Consider the following 18,621-nt stretch of genomic DNA (forward strand, 5'->3'; position numbering starts at 1 on the left):
TCTATCATTTAATTATTAAATGATTCTTTATCTCACTTAAAATCTTTTTTGGGAAGAGGCAAAAGTAGAGATGAATACCTTAAAAATATTAAGTTTTCTTTTATAGTTAGTTCTCTAATGAGACTATATATAAAAAATTTATGTCGTTTATCAGCTCATGGGAGACAGTTCCTAAGTGTGGGAATTAGGCCCGGTACCTGGAAGGCTGAGACAGGAGTATTGCAGGTTCCAAGCCTGCCTCAGCAGCTTAAGGAGACCCTATTTCCAAGTAAAATATAAAATAGGTCTGGGGGTATATCCCAGAGGTAGAAGGCCCCTGGGTTTCATCTCCAGTAACACACACACACGGAAATTAGGGAGCAAAAGGAAGGTTTTATTTTTTTGCTGCTGCTCATAGTGATATTTCAAATGGTCATCTTTTTCCGATTAGTTTGGTTAAGATTTGAAGACCTATGATCAAATTATTATATACTTTTCTTTTTTTGGTGGTACTAGGTATTGAACCCATGGACGCCCTACCTCTGAGTTATACCCCCAGCCCTGTTTTATTTTTCACTTTTTTTTTTTTTTTGTGGTACTGGGTGTGGAACCCAGGGGCTTTTCTACCTCCAGGTTATACTCCCAGACCTAATTTGGAAACAGGGTCTCACTAAATTGCTGAGAGCCTCACTAAGTAGCTGAGGCTGGCTTCGAACCTGTGCAATCCTCCTGTCTCAGCCTCCTAAGAGCTGGGATTATTTTTCACTTTGAAATAGGGTCTCACTAAGTTTCTGAGGGCCTCATTAAATTGCTGAGGCTGGCCTCAAACCTGTGATCCTACTGTCTCAGCCTGCCAAATACTAGAATTACAGGTGAGAGCCACCACACCTATAATAACATACTTTTTATAAGAGTTACATACATTTTTTTTTATAAGAGTATGAGTTATAAACTCATAAAAAGAATATGTTTAAAATAGACTCTTGAATTTTCAAATGTTCTTTTCTCTGGAATACTGATCTGTATCATCATACTTGTTATACATCAAAAGAATACATAATTGCATTTATACTTGCTTATTAATTGAATAAAGTATGCCTAAAATTTTATCTTTAGTCTTGAAAAAGCTGAAGTCGTTTATAACAAGACTGTCAAACTGTACTGTTTTTGCCTAGGGTTTTTTTTAGTGTGTGTGTGTGTGTGTGTGTGTGTGTATGTGTGTGTGTGTATGTGTGAGTGTATGTGTGAGTGTGTGTGTGTGTGTGTGTGTGTGTGTGTGTGTGTGTGTGTGTTATTGGGGATTGAACACATGGACATACTACCTCTGAGCTACACCCTTCAGTTCTCTCTTTATTTTTCACTTTGAAACAGGGTTTCACTAAGTTGCTGAGGGCATTACCAAGTGGCTGAGGCTGGCTGAGAACCTGCTTCTCCCGTCTCAGCCTCTGAAGTCCTGGGGTTTACAGGTATGTGCCACCATGCTCAGCGGCATACTTTGTGTGCCATAACTGTAACTTTTCAAATAGTAGATTTTTGTGGATAATAAAAACATCTTTTAGGCCGGGCGTGGTGGCGCACGCTTGTAATCCCCGCGCTTGGGAGGCAGAGACAGGAGGATCACGCAGGTTCGAAGCCAGCCACGAGCGCTGGTTTAGGAGACCCTGTTTCCAAATAAAAATGTAAAAATAGGTCTGGGAGTGTAGCCCGGTGGTAGAAGGGCTTCCAGGAACCCCAGTACCACCAAAAAAAAAAAAACCATCTTTTTTTTCAGAATAAGAGTTGCCTAAAAATCTGTTTTGTGGTTTACAAATTATTTATATTATATATTTATTATTTATTTATATTTATTTATATTTATATTTATTTGTTTATATTACTTAGTGAGGCCCTTTGCAACTTAGTGAGACCCTTTTTCAAAATAAAGAATAAAAAATAGGCTGGGTATGGTGGCACACAATTGTAATCCCAGCATTTAGGAGGCTGAGACCTGAGGATCGCAGTTCGTGGACTTACCTTATTATATTGTTTTGAAATTTGGTAACTGCTGAGCAGTAAGATAGGGCATAATTCACTGACAAAGGAAAGGAGGAGCCGGGCGTGGTGGCGCATGCTTGTAATTCCAGCCTTTGAGAGGCTGAGACAGGAGGAGCTGGGTTTGCGGCCAGCCTCAGCTACTTAGTGAGGCCCTTTGCAACTCAGTGAGACCCTGATTCAAAATAAAGAATAAAAAAAGTAGAACTGGGGGTGAGCTCTGAGGTAGAATGCTCCTGGGTTCCATCCCCAGTACCGTAAAAAAAAAAAAAAAAAAAAAAAAAAGAAAGAAAGAAAGGAGGAAGAATATTGGTGTCATTTGTATCTTTTGCTCATGTTTAGCTTGTCAGCCGGGTGTGGTGGCACAAGTTTGTAATCCCAGTACTTGGGAGGCCGAGACAGGAGGATCAAAAGTTTGAAGCCAGCCTCAGCAACTTAGTGAGGCTATCTGCAATTTAGGAAGACCTTGTCTCTAAGTAAAAGAATAAAACAAGTCTGGGGGTATAGCTCAGAGGTAGAATGCGCCTAGGTTCCATTCCTAGTACCACTGAAATCAAAACAAATAAAAAGATTTATCTTGTCATCTGAGGAAAATACCTTAAGAGCAGGGTAATCAACGGACAGAATCAGAATTTTAGCTTTACCAGGGACTCCATTGCTTTGAACAGCTCTTGTCATAATCAGCTTTTCTTAGCTATGAAAAAATACCTGAAGCTGGGCATGGTGGTGCACACCTGTAATCCCAGTATTTGGAAGGCTGAGACAGGAGGATCACGATTTGAGGACAGCCTCAGCTATTGCTTAGTGAGGCCCTTTGCAACTTAGTGAGACCCTTTTTTAAAATAAAGAATAAAAAATAGGCTGGGCGTGGTGGCACACACTTGTAATCCCAGCATTTAGGAGGCTGAGACCTGAGGATCGCGGTTCGCGGACAGCCTCAGCTACTTAGTGAGGCCCTCTGCAACTCAGTGAGACCCAGTTTCAAAATAAAGAATAAAAACAGGGCAGGGGAGTATAGCTCGGAGGTCGAATGCCCCCGGGTTTCATTCCCAGACCCGCAAAATAAATAAATAAATAAATAAATAAATAAATAAATAAATAAGAATAAAAATAAAAAAATAGGGCCGGGGGTGGTGCATCTCGGAGGTAGAATGCCTTGGGTTCCATCCCCAGTCCCGCAAATTAAATAAATAAATAAGTAAGTAAAATAGGGCTGGGGATGTAGCTTGGAGGTAGAATGCCCCTGGGTTCAATCCCCATTACCACCAAAAACACAAAAACAAAACCAAAAAAACTTGAAATAGCGTATAAGGAAGAAAGATTGATTTAGACTGAGGGTGATGAAGTGTCAGTCCGCGGGTGTTTGGCTTTGTTGCGTTGGGCCTGATGCCGGGCGGAACATGATGGTGGGAGTGTGGGGGAGCGAGGCTGTTTAGCCGTCCAGCTCATGACAGTGAGGAGGCAAAGAGAAGGAAGAAGAGGCCTGGCGGTGCTCCCCCGAGGCCGCGCCCTCAGCGCCTTCCTCTAGGCCTCACTTTCGAAAGGTTCCACCACCTCTAAACAGCACCAGTCTGGTAACCACGCCTTTAGAGAATAGGTTGGGGGACATACACACACACATTTATACACACACACACACACACACACACACACACACATATGTGTATATATATAGTATTTATAATATATATAAAGTTTCCTTCTATTGGGTTAGTCCTCTAATGAGAGTATGCATGAAAAAATGTACTTGGTTTAAGAATCAAGCCTCAACAAGCTCTTCGTGTGTGTGTGTGTGTGTGGTACTGGGGGTGGAACCCAGGGGCTTTTCTAGGTACTGGGGGTGGAACCCAGGGGCTTTTCTACCTCCAGGCTCTGCTCCCAGACCTATTTTATACTTTACTTGGAAACAGGGTCTCACTAAGTAGCTGAGGCTGGCTTCGAACCTGTGCGATCCTCCTGTCTCAGCCTCCCAAGTGCGGGGATTACAAGCGTGCGCCACCACGCCTGGCTTAGTTTTTATTTATTTATTTTTATTTTTTTATTTTTTTGGTGGTACTGGGGTTCCTGGAAGCCCTTCTACCTCTGGGCTACACTCCCAGACCTTTTTTTTAAAAAAAATATTTTTGTTTGGAAACAGAGTCTCTTAAGCCAGTGCGGCTGGCTTCGAACCTGCGCGATCCTCCTGTCTCCGCCTCCCAAGCGCGGGGATTACAAGCGTGCGCCACCACGCCCGGCTAGTTTTTATTTTGAAATGGGATTTCACTGGGTTGCTGAGGCTCTCACTATGTTCCTGAGGCTGGCCTCAAAATTGTGATCCTCCTGTCTTAGCCTTCCAAGTACTGGGATTACAGATGTCAGTCACCATGCCGTGTCGTAGCATTCTTTTCTTTTTTTTGCACCATGCTGTAGCATTCTTCCTTTCTTTTCTTTCTTTTTTCTTTTTTTCTTTTTTTTTTCGGTACTGGGGATTGAAACTCTGAGCTATACCCCCAGCTATATTTTCAATCCTTTATTTTGAAACAGGGCCTCAATAAGTAGCTGAGGCTGGCCACAATCCCTGATCCTCCTGTTTCAGCCTTTGGTTGTTGTTTGGCTGTGGGTGGTGGGGAAGTACAGGGAAAGTCAGAGAGGTTCCCTGATTTTGCTTTGAGAAACTGGGTGGTAGGTACCATTTCCTGAGGTAAGGAATGTCGGAGGAGGAGCGAGTTTGAGGGAAGCAGATCATAAGCTCAGTTTAGTTCTTACCTAATTTAAGGTGTTTTTGAAACATTTCGTGCAGATTCAAGTTGGGCTGTCAAGTTCATTGACTTGGACCTTGAGGGAGAGATCTCGCTGATACATGATTGTTAAGGCCATGGGAGTGGGTGAGCTGGTGCTTGGAACGCACGTACAGTAAGAAGATGAGCGTTCCTTAGGCCAGTTCTTGATTGAGGCCCACGTTTGTAGTCAGATTAGATGATGAATATGTGAAGAAGCAGCTACCAAAATAGAAGAAAAAGTAGCGTCATATCACAAAACTCTTCATTGTCTCATTTATTTACTTTATTTCTGAAGTTCTGTTCATCTTATTTTTTTCCATGAGAATCATAAAATCTATTAATCTAGCAATTATAGTGGTAAATATATGCACTTTACTGTTGACATATATGACTGCCTTCTCACGGGTCATGAAATGTCCCCATGTGTCCATGTTGCTTCATGACAGATTGCAGATGAGAAAGTCTATGGACGGTACTCACTGAAGTATGTCTTTTATCAAAAAACAGCCAGGCAGTGTGGTCCATGCCTGTAATCCCAGGACTTGGAAGGCCGGCACAGAAGAATCACAGGTTCAAGGCCAGCCTTAGCAATTTAGCGAGACCTCAGCAATTCAGCAAGACCCTGTTTCAAAATTAAAAAAATGAAAGGCTGGGGTGGAGCTTGGAGGTAGAAGAATACCCCTACATCAGTTTTAGTACCAAAGGCGTGTGCAAACACCTGGAAACAAATTATCAGTAAAAAGGAAGAAGATAAAATTTCCTATATTTATATGATCAGGTAATATGTTAGAATTAAAATCTTTGAAGAATGTTAATATCAGGAGAAATGCTCAGGATATAAATGTTTTGTGAAAAAGTAGGCTATGAAATTGTAGTATACATGCCAATTTTATACAAATGAAAGTTATGTGGTTTATTATGTGTGGATATATATACACTCTATTGTTAATAGTAGTTATCTCATGATTGTAGGATTTTATTATTGACTCCTTTTTTAAACTATTTTCCTTTTCAAATTTGTTGTAGGTAAATTATGGCCTCTACTTAGGAAAAAAAAAGTAACAATAGTTCTTGTTTTCCCCCTTAAAGTACTCTTTGGCAAAACTCTCAGCTTCCATTTCTTAGCCTGTGTAAGCTATAGAGATGATTATACCTATGTGTTGGGTATAAATAGTGGCCGCCTGTGGAGGGTTGTGAGATTTAATGAAATAATGTGTGTAAAGTACTTACTAGCACACGTAGATATATGTCCATTGCCTTTTTCATATCCTCGCTTTTTCCTTTCTTTTTTCAATTATTGATCATAGCAATATCTGAGAGGGGCTGGCATTATTTGCTCAATAACCCAGAGTAGTGAATATTTATATAATTATTCCCAGAAAAAGGCAAAACTAAGCGGGGCTTGGTGGCGCACGCTTTAATCCCAGCATTCGGGAGGTTGAGACCTGAGGATCGCGGTTCACAGACAGCCTCAGCTACTTAGGCCCTCTGCAACTCAGTGAGACCCTGTTTCAAAATAAAGAGGGTGTAGCTCGGAGGTCGAACGACCCGGGGTTCCATCCCCAGACACACTACCTGGCGTGGGCCCCTTCCAAGTCTGCTCGGCCTCCACACGGCCTTTCCCTCCAGATATTGACGTTCCCTCTGCCTCTCTCCACAAGGTACTGTGACAGCATTTCTGCGTTCACTCAGCTAATCCAGGATTATCTCCTTATCACAAGGTCTTTAACGTACTTGTGTCTGCAGAGACCCCTTTTGTGACTGAGGAAGCATCACAGGCAGTTTCCAGGGCGTTGATACGGCCGTCTTTCAGGGAGCCGTGTCTCAGCACACCACACTGCTCTTCATGCTGTTCTCCACAAACCGCGCTGAGGCCGACAGCGTGACTTGGTTATGTTCTTCCCTGTTGCTCTCGGTATAAACTCCAAGCTTCCAGAACGCCCTCCATGATGAGGCCCCTGCTTCTTTTTCCAGCATCTTCACGGGCTGCCACATCCACACTCCATCTTTCATCCATTCTAAATTGACTGGTTTTTTTTTTTTTGCATTTTTCATTAGTTTATATTTCCACTCTTTTTTGCTTCTTGATCTTTCTTTGTACATTCTGTCCTTTTTGGTAGGAACATTCACATTTCTTTTCCTTATCTAAAAACAGATAAAATATTTCAGATGTTAGTGGAGTGCTGGCTAGCTCTTTAGTGAAGCCTCCCTAGATCATAAGATCTAGAACAGGTTGACTCTTTCTGCCTTCATTTTCTCAAGCACAGTATCCCTTATTAATTATAATCATCTGTTTCTGGTCTGAATTTCCTAGTCCCTGATCGACTATCAGCCTGTCACATCGCCGTCATCTAGCACAGTCCCCAGCATGGAGTAGTTATTTGTTGAACAAATAATGATATTGGAAAAGAAAGACGGGTTGGGGTTCCAGCTGCTGCAATTCAGAGGTTAAGAGTTGGCGTATGTTTTTTAATAGGTATGAAGGCTGAAAGAACATACTCCTTCTGTCTTTCAGGCCTATGGGATAATGACACAAAGGACCGCTGACCTCTCACCAGCCTTCCTCTCTACTACCCTTTTTGCTTTGGATGAAGCCCTGCATGGGGGTGTGGCTTGTGGATCCCTCACCGAGGTAAAGAGAAAACTTTCTCTCAGTTCTTCTATTGACCTCTACACTCAGAGCCGGGAGGGAAAGTTTAGTTCAAAAGAATAGCCAAGTTATTTGTCCAGGCGTGGTGGAACACACCTCTGATCCCAGTACTTGGGAAGCTGAGACAGGAAGGTCTCAGGTTTGAGGTCAGCCTCAGCAACTTAGCAAGACCTTATTTTAAAATAATAATAAAGCCGGGCATGGTGGTGCACGCTTGTAATCCCCGCGCTTGGGAGGCGGAGACAGGAAGATCGCGCAGGTTCGAAGCCAGCCGCGCTGGCGTAAGAGACCCTGTTTCAAAAATATAAAATAGGTCTGGGAGTGTAGCCCAAAGGAAGAAGGGTTTCCAGGAACCCCAGTACCACCAAAAAAATAAAAAAAATAAATAAATAAAATAATAATAAAAAAAGGGCTGGGGGTGTAGCTTGGAGGTAAAATTCCCCTGGGTTCAATCTCTAGTACTCCCCCAAAAAAACCCCAAATTATTTAATGAACATATTCTGAGTTAAAATTTTAAGTACTTCAAGTGTATGTTTCTCCAACCAATCACTACCTAGTATAGTTACTTGGAAAAGATGTTTAAAGTAATTCTTGCTGACTAAGATCTGTTTAAGTTTCTGTTTCTTTGAATCAACTTAGAAAGGGAGGAATATTATGAATTAGGCTTATAAAATACTTGAGGGCAAGTCAAGCGTGGTAGCACATATCTATAATTCCAGTATTTGAGAGGCTAAGACAAGAAGGTCATAACATGAGGATGCAGCTTCCCTGAGTTCCTCCACAAAAAAAGAAAAGAGAAGAGAAAGGAAAAGAAATGCCAGGCCTGGTGGTGCACGCTTGTAATCCTAGTGCTTGGGAGGTTGAGAATGGAAGATCACAGGTTCTCGGCCAGCCTCAGCTGCTTAGTGAGGCCCTCTGCAACTTAATGAGACCCTGTTTCAAAATAAAGAAACAAAAATAGGGCTGGGGAGGGTGTTGCTCGGAGTTAGAATGTCCCTGGGTTCCATTCCCAGTAATGCCAAAAAAAAAAAAAAAAAGAAAAAGGAAAAAGTTTAAGAAACTTTTTACCACTCAGTAAATTAGGAAAGGAAATTTGAAATTTTATTGACATTCAAGGAAATAATACTATTTGTATTAACAGGAGATATTTTTATTTTCTTTTGTAGATAAACTTAATTCTAGGAAGTCATGGGTTATTGAATTAGTTAATATTATTGTATAGAAAATTATCGTAATACCAAGTGGTGTAAATGTTAACTCTCGCTTGCTTTTCCGTTTCCTTGGGCTGACTTAGCTCAGTTGCACTGGCCTGGGGCGCAGTCGTGTGAAGGGCCTTGGGGCTGTTCCTCCTCTGGCCGGCTCTGCACAGCACCCTCATGACTCTCTGGCCAGGAAGGTGAGACCAGCTTGAAAGTTGCACATCACCACCGCTGCTCTGTTCTCCTAACTAGCAGCGAGTCTTGGAGCCCAACCCACATTCAGGCAAAGGGAAATTAGGCCCTACCCTTTGAGAGAAGAAGTGTTAAAAAGTTGAGGACATTTAAAAAGCACTACAGTTCTTCCCTTGGAAAACGCAGTGTGTTTCCAGATGCTGTGGCTTGATACACCGTTCACCAGGACACTCCTGAGGACTTCTTATCCTCATTTTCTGGGAGCACGGATACTTTCAGCCAGCCTTGAAATAAGAACAGATTATTTTTACATTTTGATAGTCATACTTTAAATGTAGATTTATTTTTCCCCTCAAACATAGAGACCATATTTTAGACAATATACCTTATTTTATTTCCTATCTTTTTTTGGGGGGGAGGTCTGGGGATGGAATCCAGGGGAATTCTACCTCCAAGCTACACCCGCTGCCCTATTTTTTTTTTTTTTATTCTTTATTTTGAAACAGGGTTTCACTAAATTATAGAGGGCTTCATTAGGTAGCTTAGGCTGTCTGTGAACCACGATCCTCGGGTCTCAGCCTCCCGAATGCTAGGATTACAAGTGTGCGCCACCACGCCCAGCTATTTTCTATCTTTGAAGAGAGATTTAAAGATATATTGAGTCATGTTTAGTAGATGCCTATTAAAGTAGTAGTTGGCAAATGGACAGTGAATGTTTAAAAGCCCGCCATTGCATTGTTTTGCCACCAGGTGGAACCAGAGCCATAATATCTTGCATGGTCCTTTTTAGAATCAAGGACTTGCTCCATTAGGGTTTATAACAATAGTTACAAATGCACTTAGGTTGGATTTAAGATTAAGTTTTAGAGCAATTTTCAGTACTTTTTTACTTGGCTTTTGTCAATTCTTTCTGAATCCTTTTAGGTGTTTTATTGGGGTCTACTTGGCGAACTTGGCGAACTTGGAATGTAATACTTTACATACTAGTGACAACTTCTCTACTTTCTGTTGTAGCTTCAGGTATCTTCCTCAGTCTTTTTGGGGGTTTCACTAGAAACCCCCAAATTCCTTACTAATTCCTTAACTAATTCCTTACTAGAGGGAGTAATCTCAGTTTGCTTTCTATTAAGAAATAAAGTTTTAAGCCAGGCGTGGTGGCGCACGCTTGTAATCCCAGCATTTGGGAGGCTGAGATCAGAGGATCACAGCTTGCGGACAGCCTCAGCTACTTAGTGAAGCTCTCCGCAACTCAGTGAGACCCTGTTTCAAAATAAAGACTTAAAAAAAAAAAATTGCCATGCGTGGTGGTGGCGCACATGTGTAATTCCAGCACTTGGGAGGCTGAGACAGGAGGATCGCACAGGTTTGAAATCAGCCTCAGCTACATAGTGAGGCTCTTAGCAATTTAGTAATACCCTGTTTCCAGATAAAATATAAAATAGGTCTGGGAGTATAGCCCGGAGGCAGAAAGCCCCTGGGTTCCACCCCAGTACCACCAAAAATAAATAGATAAATAAAAAGTAAAAAAAAAAAAAAAAAAAAATAGGGCTGGAGGTGTAGCTCAGAGGTAGAATGCCCCTGGGTTCCATCCCCAGTACTGCAAAAAAAAAAAAAAAAAAAAAAAAAAGAAAGAAAGAAAGAAAGAAAGTTTTACTATATATTACGTATATAAAGAATTGAATATATCTTGCATGCTAAAGTTATGAACTCTTATGAGCTTATGTTCCAATACCAAAATGATTGAAACCAATGTGGGCCTTCCTCCCTCCGTCTCCGTCTCTGTCTCTCTCTCTCTCTCTTTCTTTCTTTTGTGGTACTGGGGATGGGACCCAGGGGCATGCTAACTCCGAGCAACACACCCTGCCCTATTTTTTATTCTTATTTTGAAATAGGGTCTCACTAAGTTGCAGAGGGCCTCACTAAGTAGCTGAGGCTGGCCAGGAGCCTGTTCTTCTCTTGTCTCAACCTCCCGAGCATTGAGATTACAAGCATGTACCATCACGCCTGGCTTCTTGAATAGTTTTTATAAATGATCTTTTTAGAATTTTTCAGTTCTCTAAAATTTTAAGTTTTTATCATGAGGTTATTGCTTATATTCTCTTAGCCTATAAATCTGGTTTTTATATGTGGCTTTATCCTCATTTCCATTTCTAATGTTACTTTGTTTTCTCTCCCTGCCTTTTTTGAAAAAACCTTACCAGAAGTGTGTGTGTGTGTGTGTGTGTGTGTGTGTGTGTGTGTGTGTGTTTGTGTGTGTGTGTGTATGTATGTATGTGTGTGTACTGGGGATGAAACCTAGGGGCATTCTACCTCTGAGCTACAGCCACCAGCCCTATATTTGATTCTTTACTTTTGAAACAGTGTCTCACTAAGTTGCAGAGGGCCTCACTAAGAAGCTGAGGCTGTCCATGAACCTGTGATCCTCCTGTCTCAGCCTCCCAAGTACTGGGATTACAAGCGTGTGCTCCCATGCCTGGCTAGAAGTTTATGTATTTTTATAGTCTTTTAAAAGAACTATGCTTTTTGTTGTTGTTATTTGTTGGTCCTGTAATTTCTTTTTTTTTTTTTTACTTCATTTATTATGATTATTTGCTTATTTTCTTCTATTTTTCCTGGGATTATTTTTTCTAACTTTTAAGTTAGATATTTGATCTATTAATTTTCAGTCTTTTTGCTTACTCTGACTTTATAAAACAATGTATTTCTATTGCAGCATTCTTCATTATATTTTTTTGTTCTACAGATTGAACCTGTGGCCTCAGACATGCTAAGTGTGTGCTGTACTCCTAAACTATAACTTAAGCTATTTTTTTTTTTGTACTAGGGATTAAACTCAGGGATATTCTACCTCTGAGGCACGTCCCCCCAGCCCTGTTTTATTTTTTGTGGTGCTGGGGATGGAACCCAGGGGCATTCTGTCTCCAAGCTACACCCCCAGACCTATTTTTTGGTCTTTATTTTGAAACAGGGTCTCATTGAGTTGCAGGGGGCCTCACTAAATAGCTGAGTCTGGCTGTGAACTGTGCGATCCTCCTGTCTCAGCCTCTCAAATGCTGGGATTACAAGCATGTGCCACCATGCCGGGCTAGAACATTCTTTTGATGTGTAATATTTTCATATTTGTTCAGTTCTGAAGATATTTAAAAATTTTTACTATGAGTGCTTATTTGACTCATGAATTATTTGGAATTTTAAGACATCTAAATTATCTATTATCTGTATCTTATTGTTAAATATATTTTGGTCAGAGACTATGGCATGAAACTGATTCTCCAAAGTTCCCAGGGCCATTTTAATTAATTAATTAGCTAAGCAATTAATTAATGGTACTAAGGGTTGAATCCAGGGGCTTCTACCTCCGGGCTACACCTCCACCCTTTTTATTTTTATTTTAAACAGGATCTCATGGGTTGCTGAAGGTCTCATTAAATTACTGAAGTTATCCTTAAAACTTTGATCCTTCTGTCTCAGCCTCCCAAATACTGGGATGACAGGTGTATGCCACAGTGCTGGGCCCCTGAGACATTTTTAAAGGTTGAATATGTTATCACTTTTGTAAATAATTCTATGTGTGCTTGAAAAGAATAGTTTTTCTTTAATAATTGGTGTTCTGTATATAACCATTACATTAAGCTTGCATTTGGGTTGTATAAATCTGTTTTATTTTGCTGATTTTTTCCCCTTCAACCTGATCTGATATTAATTCAGAGATAGTTGTTAAAATAGTTCATTTTAGCTGGGCATGGGGGCGCACGCTTGTAATCCCCACACTTGGGAGGCTGAGATAGGAGGATTGCACGGGTTCGAAGCCACCTCAGCTACTTGGTGAGGCTTTCAGCAACTCAGTGAGACCCTGTTTCCAAATAAAATATAAAAAAAGGTCTGGGAGTATAGCCCGGAGGTAGAAAGCCTCTGGGTTCCACCCCCAGTACCACCAAAAAAAAAAAAAAGTTCATTTTATTTTGAGTTTGACAATTTGTATTGTAGTCTTATTTTTTATTTTATATAGTTTGAGATTTTTTTTATATATATTTTTTTTTTTTTTGGTACTGGGAATTGAACCCAGGGCCATTCTCCTCCAAGCCACACCCCAGCCCCAAATTTATTCTTTATTTTTGAAAAAGAGTCTTGCTAAGTTATGGAGGGCCTCAGTAGCTGAGACTGGCTGTTAAGCTCTGATCCTCATTTCTCAGCTTCCCAAGTACTGGGATCGTAAGTGTGTGCCACCACATCTGGCTTATTATGTTATTTTTTTATTTTTAGTGATAACTCGGAGTTGAACCCAGAGGTATTCTACCTTTAAGCTACACCCTCAGCTCGATTTTATTTTTTACTTGGAAACCTGGTCTCACCAGGTTGATGAGAGTCTCAGTACTTGCTGAAGCTGTCCTTGAACTTGCGATCCTCCCGTCTCAGCTCCCAAGTACAGGTATTACAGACGTATACCACCATGCCCAGTTTATGTTATTTTAAAAATAAAGCCGGGCGTGGTGGTGCACGCTTGTAATCCCTGCACTTGGGAGGCGGAGACAGGAGGATCACACAGGTTCGAAGCCAGCTTCAGCTGGCTTAAGAGACCCTGTTTCCAAATTAAAATATAAAATAGATCTGGGAGTGTTCCATCCCCACTACCACCAAAATAATAATAATAATAATAAATAAAAATAAAAACATTTAGAATTGTCATATATTCCTGGAAAACTGAGCCAAGACCCCCTTCTGTGTAGCACTTGTCACCATTACACTTTTACTGTTGTGTGATAATTTGATGGACATCTTCTTCACTGGGAAATAAATTCCAAGTGGCCAGGAATTATGGTTTTACATCCACAGTATTAGCACAAGTAGAAGCTGTTTAATAAATGTTAGTTGAATGAATACACTCGCTTTTCTTCATTTGTTTTTAGCTCTATATAATACTTGTTTAATATGGTGCTTTTGTTCCTATTTTCTTTCCTATATTCTCCTCTCTGATCTGGGAATAAAGTAAGCTTTACAAGCTTTTAGTGTTATTTGTTGTTCCAGGGAGTAGCACTTATTTTTTGAGTATTTTTTATTTATGTCAGTTTTAAATTATTAAGGAGGCTTGGCGTGATGGCACATGCTTATGATCCCAGTACTTTGGAGGCTGAGACAGGAGGATCTGGGTTCTCAGCCTGCCTCAGCTTTTCAGCTAATTAGTGAGGAGGCCCTCTGCAACTTAGACCCTGTTTCCAAATAAAGAATAAAAAAAAAATTGGTCTAGGATTGTATCTCAGAGGTAGAATGCCTCTGGATTCGATATTCAGCATAAAAGAAGTACATTTAAGGAATTTTATTTTTCCACTTATTTGATTTTTTAAAATTAATTAGCAGTAGTGATTCTTTTAGTTTTTCCTTTTCTTTCTTTCTTTTTTTTTGTGGTACTGGGAATGGAACCCAGGGACTTTTCTACCTCTGGGCTATACTCCCAGGCCTAATTTTTATACTTTATTTGGAAACAGGGTCTCACTAAGTTGCTGAGAGCCTCACTAAGTAGCTGAGGCTGGATTCAAACCTGTGCGATCCTCTTGTCTCAGGCTCCAAGCGCGGGGATTACAAGCGTGCACCACCACGCCCGGCTTCCTTATGTTTTTAAAGTTGTATGTCTAATATTTATATATTTATGCCTACATATTTTTGTTATCTATTGCTTAACAAATCATCCTAAAACTTAGTGACTAAAGTCAACAAATATCTCACACAGTTCCTGTGAGTCAGGAATTTGGGAGCAGCTTGGCTGGGTGTTTCTGGTCTTGGTCTCTCAAGAGAATGCAGTCAAGATATCAGCCAAGTTTGAAACCACATGAAAACTTGGCTGGAGCTGGGGAAGCTGCTTCGAGGATGGCTGACTTAGCGTGGCTGGAAGCTGATCCTTTGTCATGAGAACTACTCCACCGGCTGCCTGAGTAACTTCATGACCTGACAGCTGACTTTCCCCAGAGAACGTCATCCAGGGAGATAGGTAGCAGTGGCATTAGACACACAGGCCTGATGTGGGAGGAGGACTACAGAAAGGTCTGAATACTAAAGGTGAGGATCACTTAGTCCATCTAAGAGGATGCCGGTCACTAATATTTAGCATCTGTGTGCAAACATTAAAAAAAAAGCCTTATTAAGGCTCCAAGTCTTAATAAGTCTCCATTCTCAGAGGCTTTGTGGTAAGCAGAATTTCTAAAGTGGTCTTCCAGTGGGATGCTTCAATCCTTAGAACCTGGGAATACAATGAGATATCACTCACATGATTATGGTATGTTATGTGGAACTGTGACATTCAGATAGGAAGAGTATTCAGATACTGTGACGTGAACTCTGAGAAGAGGGACGAGAGGGAGAAAGATTCAAACATGAGGGCTTCAGATGCCATTGTTGCATGGAGATTGGAGGAGGCCGCCTAAGAAGGGATATGGGTGGCCTTTGGGAACCTGCAGGGGCCTTAGATGATAGCAAGTAAGACCTCAAGCCTACAGCTGCAGAGGACTAGGCTCTGCCAACAACCTCAGTGAGCTCAGAAGTTGATACTTAACCCACCCTCAGATAGGAGCCCAGCTCAGCTGACACCATGATTTCAGCTTTTCCAGATCCTGAGCAGAGGACCCTGTCAGGCCCTTCTGGACTCTGACCTACAGATCACTGAGATAACAAATGGGTATTGTTTCAAGCTGCTAAATTTGTGGCGATTTGTTGCATAACAGTAGAAAACTAATATAGGTATCAGTGGAGGTTTCTGATTGCATTGCATGAACTTTGTTTCTGGTTGATAGGTCAGGACCCAGGTCTGGGAATGATTGAAGGAGTCAGAATAAATCTGGAAACTTCTGCTATTGCATTTGCAGTTGCTTTTCTTGCCTTTCGCTTCACAATTCCCCAATGTATTTATATCAGTTTTGATTGTTGTGCACTTCGCTGAGTCAGGGTGTATCTGTGTATTTGGTAACAGGGCCAGGATGAAGAGTGGAACTAGAGGATTGCAACTCATGCCCAAAGCGTAAGCAGAGGGGAGGATCAGAGATTCCAGAAGCTGAGTCACTAAAGGGAGTAAAGTACAGAGCTTTGTCCCATTCCCTAAGAACACCAAATTCTTATTTGTGGAATAAATTAGATAATTCTGAATTTATTATAACTGAAAAGTAGTAGCAAAGATAAGTTTAAGCTTTTTTTTTTTTTGTGGTACTGGGGATAGAACCTAGGGCGTTCTACCTCCAAGCTACACCCCCAACTCTACATTTTATTTTTTATTTTGAAACAGGGTCTCACTGAGTTGCAGAGGGCTCCACTAAGTAGCTGAGGCTGTCCGCGAACCGTGATCCTATTGTCTCAGCCTCCCCAATGCTGGGAAGTTTAAGCTTTAAAAACTTATGTGGAGCCGGGTGTGGTGGCACACCCTTGTAATCCCGCGCTTGAGAGGCGAAGACAGGAGGGTCGCGCAGGTTCAAAGCCATCCTCTCTGGCTTAAGAGACCCTGTTTCCAAATAAAAATATAAGATAGGTCTGGGAGTAGCTTGGAGGTAGAAGGGTTTCCAGGAACCCCAGTACCACCAAAAAAAAAAAAAAAAAAAAAAAAACCCAAAAAACTTATGTGGAGCTCAAACCAGCTGGGGTGACCTACTCTTATGAGATGAAATATATCAGTGTTTCTTAGCCATTTTTTCTTATCACCTGCTCAGGAGCCTTATTTATTTGTTTTTGGTACTGGGGATTGAACTCAGGAGCATTCTACCTTGGAGCTACATCCCCAACTGGATTTTATTTTTTATTTTATGTTTTTTATTTTTATTTTTATTTTTATTTTTGCAATACTAGAGGATGAAGCCAAGGGCATTCTACCTCCTAGCTGTACCCCCAGCTCTGTTTTTTTTTTTTTTTTATTCTTTACTTTGAAACAGGGTAAACCTGTGATCCTTCTGTCTCAGCCTCCCAAGTATTGGGATTACAAGCATGCATCACCACACCTGACTTATTATTTTTTATTTTGAAACAGGGTCTCACTAAGTTGCTGAGGGTCTTCCTAAGTTGCTAAGACTGACCTAGAACCTACAATCCTTTTGTCTCAGCCTCCCAAATACTGGGATTACATGTGTGTGCCACCATTCCTGGATCTAAGGAGCCTCTTTAACATTTTTCCCCCCAACCCTTCTTCCCCTCCAATACCAGTGAAAATTTAACACTATGAATAAATTGTGTATCTGTTTTTCTACTCTACATATATCTCTGCTTCATATATAAAACAGTAAGCGCCCCCACCCCAATTCCTTCCAAACCAAGCTTTACCCTTGGGGTCAGCATCATGAGAATGCATGAGATAGATGTCATTTTGACTAAGTAAAATTAAAGTTGTATTTAAAGATATCAAAAAAGTATTTTTATATTGTAATTTAGTTTTTAATAGGACTAGTGAACTCATCCAAACTCGTGTCAACAAAAAGAGATGTAGAATCTGCGTATCTCAGTTCCAGAGTGCCTCCAGGAGAGTAAACCCGTGAAGCACTGCCAGATAGTTACAACACCAAGAATGATGGTTTACCCAGGTCCTTGCTCTCAGTCATGAGAAATGACATAGCACATTTGCATTTCTACTATTTGCATTTATTATTTCTATTTCCTGAGTCATTGCTCTGCTTTGTTCATGATTTAAGGACCAGGTGTCTTCCTTCAGTGGTACAGTTTTGCTTTGGAATTGATTCACCTGTTCTCCCAGAAACATAGCGGCAGGATGCCAGTTGGAATAATTGATATTACAGTTCTTTTTCTTTCTCATGGGCAGGGTAAGCTGTGGCCCACACGGTCACAGGAGGTAATGAGGCAGGGATTGTAAACTCAAATGCTACAGTGGCCAGGCATGTCATACTGATGCATGAAAGAGTGATGTGTAAGTCTTAGATGGTTTATTAGTCTATTTTAGCTGCTGGGAAGCGTAGCATCTATTTTTCCGGAGGTGGTCTTGTTTTGTTCAAGCTGCAGTCAGGTTTGGGTCTACCCTACTTGCAGCAATAGCAATGGGAAAACCAGGGAGAGATTTCAGATGGGCATTCCTTGAATATAATCTGCTGACATGATTCATTTATCTTGCCTTGTGTTTTGAAGTATAAAATCACCAAATTTCTGTCCTAATGTAGGAGTTTAGCATATATAGTTGATTGGATAATTATTCCAATTTTTTTCTCACTCCTTAGTTTAGAAGTAAGCATTTACCTTTATAGTGGTCTCCTAGTGCCTTTCTTTCCTATGGCATATGTTCAGTAAATACTGTTAAACGCTTATCTCCCTAGACACTATGATTTCTGTTAATGGTGCAACACGGGATACCTATCATTTTCATGTCCTCCTGTTTTCTTTTTTTTTTCCTGCTTGCTTTCCCTACCTTCTCTTTGCCCTTTTCCATGTAAAAAATGGCAGCAATCAATATGAAATAAGGAATGGTGGATAGAATCCAAGATATAAACTCTTCAACATGCTGATGTAAAGTAATTTAAGATCAAGGTTTCTTTCAGGCAAAGTCCAGCCTGGCCTTTCTGAAATTCATTGCTTTTTCTTTTTCGTTTTGGGATTTGGAGAATTACTTTTAAAGTGGATTCTGTAGGTCTGAAAGGCCTAATCATAGTTCTACGTAATTGCAGAGCAAATAGAGACAAATAGTTAAGATGCTGGGAGTCATGAAGGAGATGATGTGTATGTTTCACCAGCTCTCTCGTCTCCAACTGGAGCCAACAAGTTCCTACATTTTCTTCTGCCAGGTTCAGAATCTTGGTAGATGGCCCTGTTTTGTGGCCCCCATCCTGAATGCGCAGAGAGT

The 18,621-nt window shown here is 40.8% G+C and overlaps 1 protein-coding gene across 1 annotated transcript in view; it reads left to right on the plus strand.

The window, feature by feature from the left end:
* Window positions 1–18,621, plus strand: part of RAD51B (RAD51 paralog B) — a gene marked incomplete at its 3' end in the record, with an annotated part of 585,418 nt that overhangs the window by 2,662 nt on the left and 564,135 nt on the right. The window contains exon 3 of the mRNA XM_080707167.1: window positions 7,285–7,401. Within this exon, the coding sequence (XP_080563293.1) occupies window positions 7,285–7,401 (117 nt within the window). The remainder of the gene's footprint in view (window positions 1–7,284; window positions 7,402–18,621) is intronic.

This window comes from Muscardinus avellanarius (genome assembly GCF_963383645.1).
Source record: "Muscardinus avellanarius genome assembly, chromosome: 12".
In the NCBI taxonomy this organism is placed as follows: Eukaryota; Metazoa; Chordata; class Mammalia; order Rodentia; family Gliridae; genus Muscardinus; species Muscardinus avellanarius.